The following is a 17,845-nucleotide window of genomic DNA, read 5'->3' on the forward strand; positions in this document are numbered from 1 at the left end:
AGAGAGAGAGAGAGAGAGAGAGAGAGAGAGAGAGAGAGAGAGAGAGAGAGAGAGAGAGACAGAGAGAGGAAAGAGAGACAGAGAGAGGGAGAGAGACTAAATGGAGTCATCCAGCTAATGTTGCATGTAGGGGCAGCATTGAAGAAGGCAGGCCATGGTTGTATCTATTTCTGCAGGTTTTCTGCATGTTTAAAGTCTTTCAGAATGAAGCATTTTAAAACAGTGTAACTAGGAGGCCTCACTCACACACTGGGTCTCTGTTCTGTCTTCTTCCTCTGATGCAGTGGCGAGACCCCAGACTTGTGCATGGCTCACATTCCACTTATCTTCCACCTAAGGGAGGAGCAGGGCCAAAACTTTTCTGTCAGCCTGCTTGCATTTGCTCAGGACTATTCACGGCAGATGTTCAACACAAACTCAGGGTTGAAGGAGATTGCACACACGTGTACACTGAGAACAAGGTCTCAATTGGACCCCTCCCCACACATGCATACTTATCACCAATGTGAAACCCAGTCGGGGGGCACACACCTTTAATCCCAGAACTCAGGAGGCAGAGATAGGCAGATCTCTGTGAGTTCAAGGCCAGCCTTGTCTATAGAGCTAGTTCCAGGGATGGCCAGGAATACACAAAAGAAACTCTGCCTTGAAAAAAAAAAAAAACAACCAATGGAAAATCCAGTTCGCTCACCTTCTCCTCTGCCTCTCTCAAGGTCCCTATCTTTCTCCTTTCTCTATGCTCTTTGATACAATGCAAGTGAAAAGATGTGTTCACAGGCCCCGGGTAATAAAGCAACAGTGTAAGAACTAGGTACAGTAGTTTACATCAGTAACCTTAGCACTTGGGGAGTAGAGGTAGGAGGATGACAAGTTCAAGACCAACCTAAGTTACATGCAGAGCTCAAGAAAACAGAAGTACAGTGCTAACACCAGAACAAGGAGCCAAATTCTCCATGCCCCAGCTCTGGTTGCTCTGGGTTCTATGGTCTTCCTTTGGATGCTTGAGAGCTGAAGGCAAGGGCATGTGTTGCCCATCTGAGCCATACTTTCTCCATTCCTAGACTGATACCTTCACCATCTATGCCATTGACCTGGGGCCTCTTACCAAGATTCGGATTCGTCATGACAACACGGGCAACAGGCCAGGCTGGTTCCTGGACAGAGTAGACATCACCGACATGAATAACGAGACCACGTGAGTGGGGATTGAGGAAAGGATGAGTCAGAGGTCATGCTTGGTGCTAAACTAGTCCTGGAGAGAGGACCAGGTGTTCAGAGGTGATGTCTGGGGGTGGGGATGGGTTGGCTGAGGGCAGGATGAGTTTGACCATAAAGGAATCTAGGGGAGTCTTGTATCTCTTCTCTCCCTTCCAGAAGGTCTTGCCCTGTCAGATAACAGTCTTCTAGAACACCAGCTCCAGCTAGTTGTAGGTGTTCATTTCACCTACAACTCTCCGTGGAAAAATCATCTTAGAGTACCCGGTTTTAATGTCTTGAGGTCTAGAGATCAGAAAAGTTTTCTAAAGGAGCCACGCAGAAACCATTTCCAGTTCTGAACAGCATCTGGTCCCTGTAGAAGGCATCCGACTAGGAAAGTTCAAATGTAGCTTTAGCTGAGTGGGTTGATGCACACTTTAATCCCAGCACTTGGGAGGCAGATGCAGGCAGGTGTCAGTGAGTTCCAGGCCAGCCTGGTCTACATAGTCAGACTGTTTCAAAAGGAAAGAACAGAAACAGCAGCCTTGAATGACACTGAAATGGGGAGCTGAGCTGTGGGCCAATCAAACATCATTTGTGGATGCTGAAATTTGAGTTTCATGCCCCAAAATGCTACTGTTCTTTTGACTTCTTCTTCTCAACTACTTACAGATGCAAATCTCTGGTTAACTTGATGTATGTAAGTGGACAGTGGGCTGGACTTGTATCTGTTGGAGACTCAGAGCCACCCTCTGACCTAGCCTGAGAAGGGGGTGTGTTGTCTTCCCCATAGATGATGGAACCTGTGCCCTAGAACCAGCTGTTGTCAGAGCCAGACCTGACATCCAGACCGCTGATGTGTTCCTACCACTAGATCACACTGCCTCTTGGATGAGGGGCTTCTCCATGTGATGTTTAGAGGAAAGCTTGCTAGCTCTGGAATGGTCTCAGAACTGCCGAGAGTCTGACAGTCTATGAGATCTAATAAGAACTTAATAAATATTCATTGAATAAAGTTCTTGGCCTACAGCCTGTTGTGTCTTGGACCACGTTCTCTTGTGTTAAGCTCCATACAGGATAAGGATAACTCATCCTATTTTCACCTAGACCCTACCTACCTGGTCATTTCAAGAGAACCTGAAGCACATGGCCTAGATTGCTCTATATTCTAGTTGCCAAAACTGTCTTGTGATGAGACCACAAGGTCCTGACCTGGGTGGATCCGCTGCCAAACTCAGGCCAGGTTACCTCTTTATGGCTGTCATTTCCTCTTCTAATAAATTGGCTTAGTGATGCCACCCTGCTTACTTACCAAGATGTCCCCGCAAGGCAAAGGCTTTTCAGCTGGGCAAGGCCAGAGTGCTTGCTGAGAGAGACAGGCTGGAAGGAGTCAGCACTCAGCTTCCCCTCCTGCTTGATCTGGGTTAGCCCCTCTCATCTGTTGATTTGACATTTCTGGTCCAGCCCAACAATTTAAAAATTACTGTAGCTTTGTAACCTATTTGAATATCTGTCAGCACTTGTCCTATTTTGTGATCCTTTAAAAATATTAACTACTCTTACCTTTTTTCCAAATCAAGACATTAAGTGATTTGAAAAAAAATCTACTCTTGAGAGTTTGATTATTCTGCCATCAAATGTGGGGAGCTGTATATTTAGAAATTAAAGTGCTACCCCCCGGGTACTTTCCCTCTCTTGTCCAACTGTTCCTTTATGCATCTCAATAATTTACAACGATTTTCTCCTCTGAAGGGCAACGGGTTCTGTTTAAATCTCTGTCCAGGCAGTGTGCGTTTGTGCTGCTCTTGTGAAGGAAGTCCTCTCCCTGGTCCTTCCTTTGCCCTTCCTTTTCTTCCTCGTCTCTCTATCCTGTCCACCCTTTTCTGTGTGTGTGTCATTTGTCTGTGCTGAGTTAATAAGAAGCCCTCTTCAGTAATGAGCTGGCTTCCACAGCCTTCTCACCAATGCTGAGCACAGCTTAATCTTGGAGAAAACAGAGAAATTCACGGAAGTCCAGAAGACAGAATCAGAACAACACATCTCCTAGAGAGACACTGCTGGCCTAGAGGGGCCTCAGGGTCTTCCTGTGCACTCTCAGCCTTTACAGGGTGGAAGATGCCCAGTAGTCAGGAGGTGAGAGAACACTGACCTCATTCCTCTTCTGTCTGGTAGCAATGTCCCTTCCAACTGGTTCTCCTGGTCCCCTCTCTGTTTCATACCTGCCCCCAAACTGCTAGCAAAATGTGGTGGCTCTTGGCTCAGAAGAGCATGAGTCTGAATCTATGGTGACATGCTACCACTTCACCCCTCCGGACACAACCTCCTGACTCACTATCTTACATCATACAGACCAGAATTCTTCAGGCCTCTGCTCCAAAGGCTACAGAGGATCCTGTCTTCTACAAGATGAATATAGCACGTCCCGCCTGGCTTACATAGTCTTTCCATCTCCTCTCCTTGCTCTCGATTTTAGCCCCAGACTGCCCTGCCCCCACCTCTGTTTTGCTCAGTTCTTGTTATCCCTTGAGCCAAACAAAAAACAGGCCTTCCCTGGGCCTTTACATTAGTGGTCTTCTCTTCTTGGTATCTTCTCCCCAGAGCGCCCTCTCCCTGTGTTTAGGCAGGTCTTTGCCCAGCTGGCAAGGCCTCATGGACCCCTGGCATGTCCTCTGTGTTCTTGTCTCTAGATCTTTTTTTTTTTTGACCTATTTAGTCATTACCATTTTCCCAAGGTGGCACACGTAAGAAATGACCTCCTCTTTGTTGTTATACTGGGGCTTCTCAGTATCTAGAAGAGAGCTAGGTCAAGAGATGGCCGAGTTCAGATTTCTGAGGGCTATTGTCATCAACAGCAGTATCTGTTATTTATTTTTTTAAAAAGTGAGAAATACCAACTATATTCATTTCTTTATTCGTTTTGGGTATTCGCTGTACATAAAGCTGTATACTTAGCCTTCTTTTTGCTTTTAGTTTGAAGCAGAGTCTCAATAAGTTACCTAGGGTGGCCTTGAACTTCTGTTCCTCCTACCTCAGCATCTCTAGCCTTGCTGGCTATTTATTCCTAATGCTTGACTGTGCAATCTTCTCAGTCAATTTTTACTTTCAAGTAAGGTGTATGTGTGTGTGTCTGAGTGTGAGTGTGTGTGTGAATGTGTGTATATGTGTGTATGTGTGTGTATGTCTGAGTATGAGTGTGTGTGTGTATATGTGTGTGTGTGTGTGTGTGTGTGTGTGTTTTAAACTGGTCCTAAGCTTTAATTCCATGTGAACCTCCTGCCCACTCAACCTGGGGTTCTTTCCTGCCCCACTCTGATCTGAGCTGTGTGGTTTGCCTCTGGCCCAGAACGCCTGCTTGCCCCTCTCCTTTATTCCTTACAAGTTCCTGCCTGTTATATCTTCTGGGTCCAGAGACCTGTTTGAGCAGGACATAATTACTCCTGTGGGAAGATGGAAGGGTCACTAGGCCCAGTCCCTTTGGACTTCCATATGTGATCACGGACCCAAGGGAACAGGGCTACACATCCGACCCTGGCCTAGCTCCAGCTCGGATCTGCTTCTGCCTGTTGGAAGCAGGTTCTAGGGGGATATTTGCTGTCTGGTGCTGCAGCTGTGAGAGAAAGCAGTGGCCTTCAGAGTCCTGCTGCTGGTGTCTCAGGGACAATGGAGCTCCACAAAGCCATTCCCTCCCTGGTGCTACATGTTCTCAGCAGGCGCCCGTGAGAGGGATGAGTCTTCCTTCCTGGCTTCTGCCCAACCCCTTCACCTCGTAGGCTCTTTCTTTGTGAGTGTCCCTGTCTCTGCCTTTATCCTTGCCCTTGCTGACTCTCATTGTCCCTGCCACAATCCACCTCTCTACCTCACCCTACCTCTCTCTCTCCTGTAATTTAGAGCTGCTGAGTCACTTGACTGAGGTACTGCCGACTCATGATTTAAGAAGAAGAGCAGGGCACATCTCTCACAGAAGCACTGCTTTCATGGTGGTCCACTCAGAGTCACCACAGTGCAGTGCCTCTTGGCCTTCCTTGCCTGTCTGAGTGTGGGGCTGACGTCACATCCTCTGGTCAGCCTCTCTAACGTTCAGAGGCACTGAGGACATGGACAGCAAGAAGAGACGCTTGGCAGGATACTGTCTACTTCAGAACTGGACTAGTTTATGAATGATACTTTCACATCAGGGCAAGGAGCAGAGACGCAGGTAGAGAACAATGGCCCCCAGCCTGCAGAGGAGCTACATTCTCAGACCCCCTGAAGCTTAGACGCTGGCGTACAGCCTCCACGAGCATAGCTGAGGTAAAAGAAAGAGAAGGAAGGAAAAAGCAAGGGCAACAGAGGATGAATTAGCAAATTCCTGCAGAGGGCATACCCTTAGCCACAGGAGCATGTTCCAGATATCAGGGGGGGATTCACAGAAAAACATGAACCACTGTGCAAAATTCAAGTGGGACTGGGAGACCTGGCCCTCCATTGATGAAATCTGATGATCCCAGAGAAGAATTTGATCAATATCACACAGGGATTAGGAGAGGTGCCCTCAGGAGACAGAGAGGTGAACTGTAGATGTCAGTCCATCGTAACCCGTCTGCCCTTTCCCAGTCCACCCTCCTCTCCAGTGCCTCCCCACTCCATTATGCTGGGTACTGCTTTTCCATGGAGAAGTATTCAGGGACATCCTCTCCCCTGATGCTGGGGTGTCACTTTCTGCTCCCTAGACACACTCTGCATCTCCCATAAGCATACCTGGTCTCTGCTGTCAAAGTCCACAGACTCCATGCATGGTTGCAGATTACCTTCCCTGTGCAGCACTGTGCCAGAGAAGCTGGACTCGAACTGCCCAAGAAGGGTGTGATAACTGCCTCATAAGTCCCTCTATTTCTATATTTTTTCCACCCAGTGTATCACAGACTAGGAGTGTCTCTGGGTTTAGTATTTATCGACATGTGGGTATAATTCTTAGACCAGGCAGAACGGGGACGCAATGCCATGGAGGGCAGGCAAGAGAGTCTCAGCCCCTGGGGGACCCTCACTCTCAGCCTGTTTTAACTCTCATATGAGATCCTTCTGAAGAGATACCCCAATCTTCCTTACACTACCCCTACAGGTACTATTTCCCATGCCAGCGCTGGCTAGCAGTTGAGGAGGATGATGGCCAGCTATCCAGGGAGCTGCTACCAGTGGACGAGTCCTACGTGCTACCCAGTGAAGATGAGGAGGGCGGGGGACAGAGTGACAATAACCCCCTTGACAACCTGGCTCTCGAACAAAAAGGTTTCTTACATTAGGGATGAGTCTGTCCATTATCTCATTTTTCCTTCTTCCCCTTCCTCTTCTTCCTCTGCCTCCTCCTCTTCTTCCTCCCCTCCTCCTCCTCTTCCTTCTTCTCTTCTTCCTTCTTCTCCCCTTCCTCCTCTTTTCTTTCCTCCTCCTCTTCCTCCTCTTCTCCCTCCACTTCATCCTCTTCTTCCTCCTCCTCCCCCTTCCCCTGATCCTCTTCTTCCTCCTCCTCTTCTTCCTCTATCTCCTCCTCTTCTTTCTCTCCCTCTATCTCCTCTCCCTTTTCTTCTTTTTCCTCCTCCCTACTCCCATCTCCCTTTCCTTTTCCTTCCTCTGAACTCTTTCATTCTTCCCTACTGATGGGCTCTGGTCATCTCCTCCTAGATATTGTAGCTGCCCTGCCCTCTCCTCCCTTCATGGAGAGAATGTAGAGGTTGGGGGTGGGGGCAGGGCATGCTCCTGTATGCCTACCATACTGTTTGGAATAAAGAGGTCCACAGCTATGAATTGTGTGCTATTCAGGAACAGAATGATTAAGCTAGCTCTGACTTTTCTTTTGTCCTCCCTCCAGGTACATTTTTAGGCCCCCTAGGCATATTTCTGAGGGGAAAAAATAGCAATATCTGGCAAGAGGCTCATGATGCCTTTCTTCATTTCCTGAAGTCCCACTCGACCTGGAGAGGTCTGAGCAGTGCTCCTGTCTGTGGGCTTCTGACACCCAGACACCTCATGTCTCTTTGTGTGCCACCTCTGTAGACCAAAAGGGCTTCCTGTAGGAACCAGGGCAGGGGCGCTTCTCTGTTGAGGAGTTCCTAGAGCTAACAACACTCCACGGAGAACAATGTGCAGAGCTGACCATGGGTTTGTTTCTGACCACGAGGCTCACAGTCACAGGACTGATACGGGGGAGGAAGTGGAGTGACAGGGCCACAGTGGTAGGACCAAGTAGCTTGTCCTTCTTCTTGGATCCCCCAGGTGATCTACAGCTCCCCTCCCTGTCCTCTCCTCCTGGCAGATAAATCAACCACATTTTCAGTGACCATAAAGACTGGGGACAAGAAGAATGCAGGGACAGATGCCAATGTCTTCATCACGCTCTTTGGCACTCAAGATAACAACGGTAAGAGAGAAGAACCCTAGTGAACTTAGCAGAAGGTTCCTCTGCTTCTATAAACTCTCCTCCATACCTCTCTCCCAGAAGAACACAGTACTGGGCCCCACAAAACAAAGGCAGTTCCTCTGTAGGCAGCCTGCTCCTGTTGCCCTTGCCCTAACTGTACCCCAGTAATCTCTTGGAAGAAAGGACTCTTTTCAAGTTCAATAAAGCTTAGCCCTGAAGGTTCCAGGGTCCCTACTATAAAGTCTTCAGAGAGTGCCGGAGTTACTCCAGCAGCTGCACAGGACCTCAGGGAAGGTGACACCTTCAATTTACTGTTGTCGCCTCCCACCCAATCCTCTTCCAGCCATTATGAACAAGTCTACGGAGGACACAATCCTTCAAGGGATCTTCATGCATTAGCTTGAAGCCCTCTGCCAGGCACCAGTAAGGAATGAGTGAACTCCATCCCTGGCTGTAAGACAAGTTAATGCAAAGCATGGCTCTGCAGCCTCGCTGACTGGTTCAAATTTCCTTTCCAGGCTGTGCCATCAGGGTCACGTTGCTTAACCATTCTGTGCCTTAGTTTTCCCCATTTTGTAAGACAGAGTTAAAGCTTTCTATGTCTTACAGAGCTCCAAGTTTTATGACACAGAACACTTAAAATTTGGAGGTCAAAGTGGCACTCAGTAAACATCCATTGTCACTATTACTTAGTAGGTTAAATAAAGCGAGCGGTGTATAATTAATGAATTAGGTCACGTCTGATAATCAATGGGTTTGTACCTGAGTCCTGTTTAAGGGAAGTGAGAGGCTTTGGCCACTGCCCTTACTCCTCCCCTCCACTCCCCCCCTGGGGTTCTGTTGTTAGCCCTGCTGCTAATCACTCAGCATTAGAGTCTCATTCAGGCCTCACAGTAGCTCTGCAGGGAAAGCGCCAGGTTACCTCTCTCTCTGACTGAGGAAATCAAGTCATAGACATTAAGCAGTTTTTAGCAAGCTCTGTCTCTCTGAAAGTTTGTGTGAGAAGGCTTTCTGCAGGAGGGACTGGGTCTGGAGCAAAGGGACTTTGAGGCAGCGTGATATCAAGGAGGTAGGAGGGGATGGTGAAGACTGAGTCCACCTCAGATTTCAGGCTGATACCAGAGCCAGCCCCAAGTTTCATGTCTAGGATAGCCAGTTGGGACACTTGAAGCTCTCTCTCTCCTTGTAAGTCCAGGTGAGTCTCCAGAATTTTTGCATGTCATGTCCCAACAGGGATTACTGATGGTCCATGAGTGTAGAGTAGGTGACTTTGTCACTGTCTCTGTCCCCATGCAGAGAACTATAAGGTTATAGAAGAAGAATCCACACTGGCTGTAAGCACTGCTGATATCTCCTGGATGAACATGGAGGAAGCTTTTCCTTAGATAGAGACTAGGGATTGCAAGCATACATGAAGGACTTTTTTAAAGATCAATAAAAGAGCAGACAGACAGACAGACACACACACACACACACATCACATACCATACACATACATGCATACACATATGTGCATGCACACCACATACACTATGCATACATGTACCACATACATACATACCACACCTACACACATATCACATACACACATCACATACCACACACATACATACACACACGTACACACCACATACATACCATACCTACACACATACCACACACACACATATACCATATACTACACATACACACATACCACATACACTAAACATACTTGTACCATACACATGTATGCCACACCTACACACATATCACACACACATATCACATATCATATACATACATACACACATACCACATACACACATACCACATACACACATACCACATACATATAACACACACATACACACACACCACTCTGTAGGAGGTGCAGCACCTTTGATGGTTTGGTGGGAGTTCAGAAAGTTGGTCATTATTAGGAAAAGGAAAGGAGTGTCGGTGAGAGCAGGTCGGGACAGTCTCAGAGCCAGTCAGTCACGATGGGCTTATCTGGTTGGCAGGAATGACCCTCCTGAAGTCCTCCAAGACCAACAGTGACAAATTTGAAAGGGACAGCATTGAAATCTTCACTGTGGAGACACTGGATCTGGGAGACCTTTGGAAAGTTAGGATCGGCCATGACAACACAGGTCTGGTTTCCCTCCCTCCTATTCCCTGTTAGAACTAGAGAACCTGTGGACCAATAACTTATGGGGTACATGCCTTCCCTAACAACACAGCTTCTGAATCTCACTTGCCCAGTAGAGCCCTGGCTCCCACAGATTCTGGGCTTGTTGATCTCCACTGAGACTTGCACACAAGTGATTTTGGAAGCCTTTCTCCAGATCTGTTTAATGGACATCTGAAAGAGATCAATAGGTCTCTAACCTGATGGCACATTGGCATCATTCAGAGCAGGAGGAGTTATTAGAACATGACTTCTATCCACCCCAGGGTCTCTGATTCAGGGGTTCTGAGAATGTGCCAATTTTTCAAGTCTCTTGGCCATACACAATTGCTAGCCTAGGGACCCCAGTTTAGGAACCAATGAGCCAGCCATACCCTCATGGAACCCACTGACAACGCAGCCAGACAAAGGAGGTGTCCATATTTTTTTCCATAGTAAAGTAGGCCTCTTTGCTGTTCCCCAAACCTCCATTTCTTAGCTTGAGTAAGAAACCCCATCCTAGAAGCTGCACTGTCAGGACTGTAGGACGAGGGTCTCTTCCTGGTCTTCATGTCCTTCCCTGAGCTGAATGAATGCTTGTTACTTCAGCTTTTATCCATCACAAATAGAATAGGGAGCTGTGAGCATCATCTCCAAGGCACCAGGATATGGGATGAGAACGTCTCCGTGAACACAAGCTTTCTGTGCATCTGTGAGCTCCTTGTCTGGAGCTGGGTCCACCCCACAGCATCCTTGATTCTCTTGCTCAGACTTGCCTGCCCTCCTGTTACCGTCTCTCAGTGCTTCCCTAAGAGCAGCAGTGGCAGGAGCCACCTTCTGCTGCTGCTCTTCTGCCAACACTGGTCCAGCCTGGAGTGGGATGCAGTTTTAGCCATGTGCACATCTTAATAAGTGTTGTCTTGACAACGCTGTCGGTGAAGGGTGCTACAAGACTGGGAGCTCAAGGAGGGAAGGGAACTGGGAGTTTCTGAGCTCATCCCCAGGAAGAACATCTGTGCATGTTCTAAATGGGCTCTCTCTCTCTCTCTCTCTCTCCAGGCAAGGCACCAGGCTGGTTTGTAGACTGGGTAGAGGTGGATGCCCCATCCCTTGGGAAGTGCATGACCTTTCCCTGTGGCCGCTGGCTGGCAAAGAATGAGGACGACGGCAGCATCGTCAGGGACCTCTTCCACGCAGAGCTCCAGACAAGGCGTTACACACCATGTAGGAACCCTCTCAGAAAGGCTGGCCCTCCTGGGGGACCCCATAACCTGTTATCCTAACTCAGCCCCAGATCCTCCTCTACAGTTGACCTGGGGCCAAACCCACCTCCGAGATTCTGTTCAGCTCTCTTATTCCTTCCTCAAATGTCCTGAGCTCTGGGGAGGTGGGGGGGATGAGAGAGTCTGTGGGCCTAGCCCTGAACCTAAAAAAGATAATATTGGATTTATTTCAAATTCTATACAATACTTACTGATGACAATACATAGTCTGGCCTCTCTGGGACTCAGTTTCCTTGTCTATAAAATAGAGACAGTGATACAGGGTAGCTATCATTAATCCAGTTGTCATGGGGAGCTATGACCTACCCACCCTGTCACAATCCTCTTTACGTTCTGCTAAGCCAGAGAAATTCCTGCTCTGAGATGTTCTGCTGGTGAGGGTCAGGAGAGAACTTGCGAGTAAATTTTCCTTTCCCTGGACAAATCAGAGGGAAGGTGGATAAGTGAAGGCCTGTCATGAAAATGTTCACACCTAATGTTCATGTGCGCAAGTCCGAACTAAGTGCTAACACCCAAACTGAAATCAGCCGAACTGTGAAAATCTGTCAGAATTTGGTGAAATCTGAAACCCACACAGAACAGTCAATTTATTTTTCTAGCTAAATAATGAATGCTACTATTTTTTTTCCTGAACAGCTCAGAATCAAACAGTATGGATCAGTCAAAGTTGGAACCAAGAGGTCATCAGTACATTTTCTAGTCCAAAACCTGAGCTGAAGTGATCTTTCTCCTAGTTAAAGCTTGGACCTAGCCCTTGCCCCAGGAACTGTCCAAAGTCCAGGTCAGACTGAACCAACACTCAGTACTGACAGGAGACACTGGGTCCTGTGTCCCATCCCCCTTCCTGCACCTAAACAGTCCACATTTTGTATTTCAGATTTGTATTTGAGATTTTGCACAGTCTGAGTACACAGTGTCTGTCCATATCTGTATCTTTGGGAATTGGTTCCAGGACCCTTGCAGGCAACAAAAGATGCTCAGATCTTTTATATGAAGTGGCAAAACATTTTAACACAACCTATAGCCGGTGAATCTTAGACTCGCATTTGCTTTTTTTAAAAAGGGTGTGGGTTGGGGAAAGAACTGAAAAGCCCTACGAGGAAGCAAGGAGGAAGAGATTGGATCAGGCTTGCTTCTGGAGAGTCTCTGGGAAGAGAGGACCCACAGCTCAGGAGCTCTAGGGTACCAGGAAGCCACATTCCCAGGGACAGTAGAAAACAGCCTCCAGCTGTTTCAGTCTGGGGTCTGAAAGAGTGTCCATGAACCACCTGACCCTATGGCTTGTGGGCAGGCAGAAGGAACTTCCTCCAGTCCATCCCAGAAGTGGCCTTTGTAGCTCAAGTCAGACAAGTTTGAGCTCAGGTTTCACCATGTGACCTGGGACAAGTCCGAAGATATCCATGCCTTTGGTGGTGCTGATCTCACTCACTGGGAACTTGTCACGTGCCAGACTCAGTACTATACCCTGGACAGCACTATAATCTCCAGGGTGCCAATGGAGTGGTATTGTGCCCATTTCATCAGAGGAGAAAGCCACAAGCCGCAGAGGGGCATGGATATCCTCATACTTCTTCAGGGAATCCTTTCCAGAACACTGGGGACAGTTCCTCATTTAAAGAAGGTTGGGATCCCCTAAAATCAGGCAGCTCCTAAAGTGGATGACTCTCTTTGAGATCCAAGAGCATAAAATAAGGTGTATTTGCTTTTGGACTCCTTTGGGGTTTTAACTTTCTTTCTTTCTTTCTTTCTTTCTTTCTTTCTTTCTTTCTTCCTTCCTTCCTTCCTTCCTTCCTTTCTTTCGTCCTTCCTTCCTTCCTTCCTTCCTTCCTTCCTTCCTTCCTTCCTTCCTTTCTTCCTCCTCTCCTTCCTTCTCTCCTTCTGCTCTTTGGTAATGTATGTGATACATTATGTATGTATGGTGCAGAGTTTGTACTTGAGAGCATAGGTGTGTGTACATACATTGTGACTGCATGTTAAAGTCAGAAGATGTTGGGTGTCTCCTCAATTGCTTTGTACCTTTTATTTTTCAAGATAGGGTCCCTCTCACTGAACCTGAAGCTCTCATTAATTTTAGGGGTCCACCCATCACTGTCTTAGCCCCCAATGCTGGTGTTACAGACATGTGACACAGTGCCTAGCTTTTGTATGTGGGTTCTGGGGGTCTGAATTCAGATCCTCCTCCTTGCATGACAGACACTTTACTGAGCCCTCTTCCCAGTCTGTATTCATATTCTCTCTCTCTCTCTCTCTCTCTCTCTCTCTCTCTCTCTCTCTCTCTTCTGGCCAGCAATAGAAATAGATGAGTATATTTATTCATATACTTGCATTCCAAATATGTGAGGAAAGTTACCTCACTCTGTGTGGTGTGTGGTAGCCCTCTCTGTTCAGAATACTGCTGACTGCTCACTAACCTTTCATAACCTGCTGATGAATCTCACCCTGCAGTTGACACTGTTGTTTTAGATAAACAGCTTCAAACCGGTAGTGTAAGGTGTGAATCAGACCCACCCCACAGACAACCTGAAGAGGAACTTAGGAATTTTTATTAGTCAGTCCCTCAGAGAGCTCCTGGAGTGAAGATCCTCAGCCCAAATGGAGACACTTTGGTCACTTGTCATGGAGCAGCTGCACTGGGAAGTTGCTTGCCAACAGCTCTAATGTGCCAGCTCTCCTTTAAGGGCAGACAGTCCTGTAGCTATGGAATAAACCCTAGAGAATCCCTCTCCTCTTCCTTCTTCTCCCCCTCCTCCTTCTCCCCCTCCTCCTTCTCCTCTTCCTTTTCCTCCTCCTCCTCCTCCTCTTTTTCTCCCTCCTGATCACTCCCCTATAAAAAACATCTACCAAGCCAGGGCAGCTGAATGAGAAGCCAGGTGTGACGTGGATTGGTTCAAGAGAGTTTGTCAGTTTAGAGCAAATGAGGGGCTGAGAGCAAAAGACAGAATGAGAAGAGAATGCGATCTTGTCACTGTAGCCTGGCTCTCCTGATTGACAGTTTGCCTCTGAAACCCAAAGCTCTGGGTTACAGAATATGGCTAAGCCTCGTGGTGAGTGCACTTCAGTGAAAACAAAGGCTCTCCACTAACATGTCCAGGCCACACCAGTCATCAAGTCAGGTCCTAGATTTGGGCTTGAGCTTTTCAAATTTCATAACCTATGTCTTCAGCCAGTCTGCCATAGTAAATCCACTGAAGGATCCAGGGCTGTCTCTGGGTACTAGGCATGAGAAGCTCCCCATAAAAGGCCACCGAGGCTATAAAAAACTCAGTCTCACCTACAATATCTTCTGTTTTTTTCTTGCCACCCTGGCCTTGCCCTCTGCCATCCCTTTCAGTTGTCCCTTATGAAATCACCCTCTACACCAGTGATGTCTTCGCTGCTGGGACAGACGCCAATATCTTCATAGTCATCTACGGCTGTGATGCCGTGTGCACCCGGCAGAAGTTCCTGTGTACCAACAAGAGGGAACAGAAGCTGTTCTTCGAGAGGAAGTCGGCCTCCCGCTTTATTGTGGAGGTACCTGGCTCCTTGCACTGTCACAGAGGGGCAGGATCAGAGTAGCCCTTCATCTAGATGGGCCACAGCGAATGGGAGATGAGCAATTTGTTCAGTCTCTCTGAACGTCCATATGTCCAGCCAGACAGGAGGATGGTCAAGCTAGCCAGGCCTTTTAGGACAAGTTGTCAGGATTAAAGGTGATGACCAGAACCTAGAGAGGCAGACATACAACAGGAGGGTATTAAAGCCCATGTCCACAGCAACCCACCTACTCCAACAAGGCCACACCCACTCCAACAAAGCCACACCTCCTAATAGTGTCACTCCCTAGGCCAAGCATATACAAACTAACACATTCTACTCCCTGGCTTCCATAGGCTTGTGCAAACACATGAGTCTATAAGGGCCGTACTTACCCATAGCATAATAAAAAATACATTTAGTCCAACTTCCAAAGTCCCCATAGTCTACAGGAGTCTCAACAATGTTAAGAGTCTAAAGATCAAATTCTCATCTGATATTCATCAAATCACTTCACTGTAATCCCCAAAGCAAGACAGGAAACCAGCTGGGCAAACTCCAAACTCTGCATTTCCATATCTGATGTCAAAGAGGTCTTCGGAACTCCAATTCCTTTTTCATCTTGGTTGACTGCAATAAACTTTTTTTTTTCCTGGGATGGTTCCACTCCCTGTTAACAGCTTTCCTCAGCAGATAGCCCACAGCTCTGGCATCTCAAAATTCGTGGGGTCTCCAAGGCAACTTCAATGTTACAGCTTCTTGTTTCAATATCTGGGATCCACACATGATCTTCTGGGCTCTTCCAAAGGGCTGGAGTCACTTCTCCAGGTCTGCCATCTGGAACAATCTAAGCTCAGGTTGATCCACTCCTCTGCCGCTGCTGTTCTTGGTGATCATCCCATGGTACTGGCATCTCTAATACACTGGGGTCTTATATTGCAACAAGGCTTCACCAATAACCTCTCACAGGCTCTCTTCATGATGCCAAGCCTCAACTCCTTTGCATGACCCCTTTAGTCCTGAGCCATCAACTGCAACTGAGGCTGCACCTTCACCAATGGCTTCCCATGGCCTCTCACAGTGCCAAGCCTCAGCTGCTCTCCATGACCCCTTCATGTCTTCAAAACCAGTACCACCTGGGTGACTCTTACACATTACCAAGTGCAGCTGCAGCACAAGGTACAACCTTGACTATCTCTGGAACTCAGCTTCTTTGTGCTCTCAGAAAACACTTCCCAGAAGATTTCACCTCAGTGATGCTGGTCTCTTCTTAATCACTGCTCATTTCTTAGCTCCAGCTAACCAGCATCAGTTGTCCCAGTAGTCCCCTCTATTCTGGACTCTAAAGCCAGAGCCATGTGGCCAAAGCTGCTGAGTTTTTCTCCTTCCTGTGGCTGGAACATGATCCCCCATTATTATCTTACCAGCTTTCTGTTTCCCAACTCCCTCACTGCCTAAGCTTGACTGTCCTGGAACTTGCTCTGTTGATTGACTTTGAACTCAGAGATCTGCATGGCTTTGTCTCCTGGGATTAAAAGTGTGTAGTACCATGCCTGAACCTAAACTTAGCTGGGTGATATCTTGCCCTAAAGTCACATTCTCTTAATCTCCTAGAACATAGGATTCAGCTCTACTTCCCTTCCTGATGCCCCTTTAATACTTGAACCATATATTTTATATTTTTCCTTTCTAAGCTTGCTCTGATTGTTCAAAATGCTCTTCATGAGACTTAACCAGAAAATAAAGTCTCTGGTGACCTTTTCTGAGACTTCCTTTGTCAATGCAATTAATATAAATCGCTTTACCTTAGCCTCTGGTAGACTCTTTAGACAAGGGCAGAAAGCAGTCACATTCTTCAAAATACTACAAAACAGTCTCCATGCCACGTGCTAAAATTCTCCACTAAAGCCTCTTAGGTCAAGTCTGCACAGTTCAAATCACTCTCAGCAACAGAGTCTTCCATATTCCTACTAGGATAGCCCAATAAGTCCCATTTAAAGCATTCCACCACTTTCCAAATCCAAAGTTCCAAAATCCACATTCTTCCAAACAAAAGCATGGTCAGGCCTATCACAGCAATACCCCAGTCCTTGGTACTAACTACTGTCCTAGTGTAAGTTTTACTGCTGTGAACAGACACCATGACCAAGGCAACTCTTATAAAGACAACATTTAAGTGGGGCTGGCTTACAGGTTCAGAAGTTCAGTCCGTTTTTATCAAGGTAGGAGCATGACAACATCCAGCCATACGTGGGCATAGAATAGCCTCTTGTTCTGAAAGCAGCTAGCAAAAGACTGGTTTCCAGGCAGCTGGGATGAGGGTATTAAAGCCCATATCCAAAGTGACACACCTACTCCAACAAGGCTACACCTCCTAGTAGTGCCACTCCCTGGGCCAAGCCTATACAAACCATCATATTCAGTGAGTTAGGGTCCCAGTAGTTCAGCTCCAGAGCCTTCTTGGACAATACCTTCATCCCTCCCAAAGGAGAATGCCAGGACTTTTTCTGATACCCATGTCTTCTGAGCCCATCTATGAGGCCCACCACCCCTGACCAGCGGTCCTCTGAAAGCCTCTTTGCTGTCTATGGTGTCACAGACAAGATGGTTCCCTGATACAAGCAACTACGAGCTTGCCGTAAGACTACGTTTACAGAAGTGCCTTTGAAGCTGCACGTCCCAAACCTCAAAGCCCCTAGGTGGAAGATGAGCTGGGGACCATTTATTTTCTGGTCACTTCAGGTGGTGATGTGGTCAGTTGAGATGTGGATCATAGCCTTCACGTGAGGCATCTGTACTTCTCTGATAGGTAATCGTAAGATCCATTAAGATCTCTGCAGCCCTGACATCACCTGGGAGCACTCATCTTTGTTTAGTTGCTCTGGGTCCTCTGAGCTTGCAAGGCCTCTAAGGACCACTGTGGCCTTAGATTCTGTTTTCTGCTTCAGAGCAGGTGACAGGTAGTGGAGCATCTCAGGAGGGCGGCAACGTCACAGCAGCTGTGGCATCCTTGTCTATCTATCGAGTAGCAAGGTGCTTGGCTGGGGACTTAGAGCTAGAGAACAGGTGATAAAGAGAGCCATGCTGGGCTGGAGAGATGGCTTAGTGGTTAAGAGCACTGGCTGCTCTTCCAGAGGTCCTGAGTTCAATTCCCAACAACCACACGGTGACTCACAACCATCTGTAATGGAAAAGGATGGCCTCTTCTGCTGTGTCTAAAGAGAGCAGTAGTGTAATCATATACATAAAATGAATAAATCTTGAGAGAGAGAGAGAGAGAGAGAGAGAGAGAGAGAGAGAGAGAGAGAG

General features: G+C 47.4%; 1 protein-coding gene across 2 annotated transcripts in view; it reads left to right on the forward strand.

The window, feature by feature from the left end:
* The window catches only part of Loxhd1 (lipoxygenase homology domains 1), a 160,437-nt gene that overhangs the window by 96,096 nt on the left and 46,496 nt on the right, over nt 1-17,845 (forward strand). For both annotated transcript variants that reach the window (XM_028783217.1, XM_028783218.1), the window contains 6 exons: nt 1,062-1,195; nt 6,296-6,462; nt 7,484-7,588; nt 9,592-9,720; nt 10,797-10,961; nt 14,352-14,533. In XM_028783217.1, the coding sequence (XP_028639050.1) occupies nt 1,062-1,195; nt 6,296-6,462; nt 7,484-7,588; nt 9,592-9,720; nt 10,797-10,961; nt 14,352-14,533 (882 nt within the window). The remainder of the gene's footprint in view (nt 1-1,061; nt 1,196-6,295; nt 6,463-7,483; nt 7,589-9,591; nt 9,721-10,796; nt 10,962-14,351; nt 14,534-17,845) is intronic.

This window comes from Grammomys surdaster, unplaced genomic scaffold (genome assembly GCF_004785775.1).
Source record: "Grammomys surdaster isolate TR1022 unplaced genomic scaffold, NIH_TR_1.0 1036, whole genome shotgun sequence".
Taxonomy (NCBI): Eukaryota; Metazoa; Chordata; class Mammalia; order Rodentia; family Muridae; genus Grammomys; species Grammomys surdaster.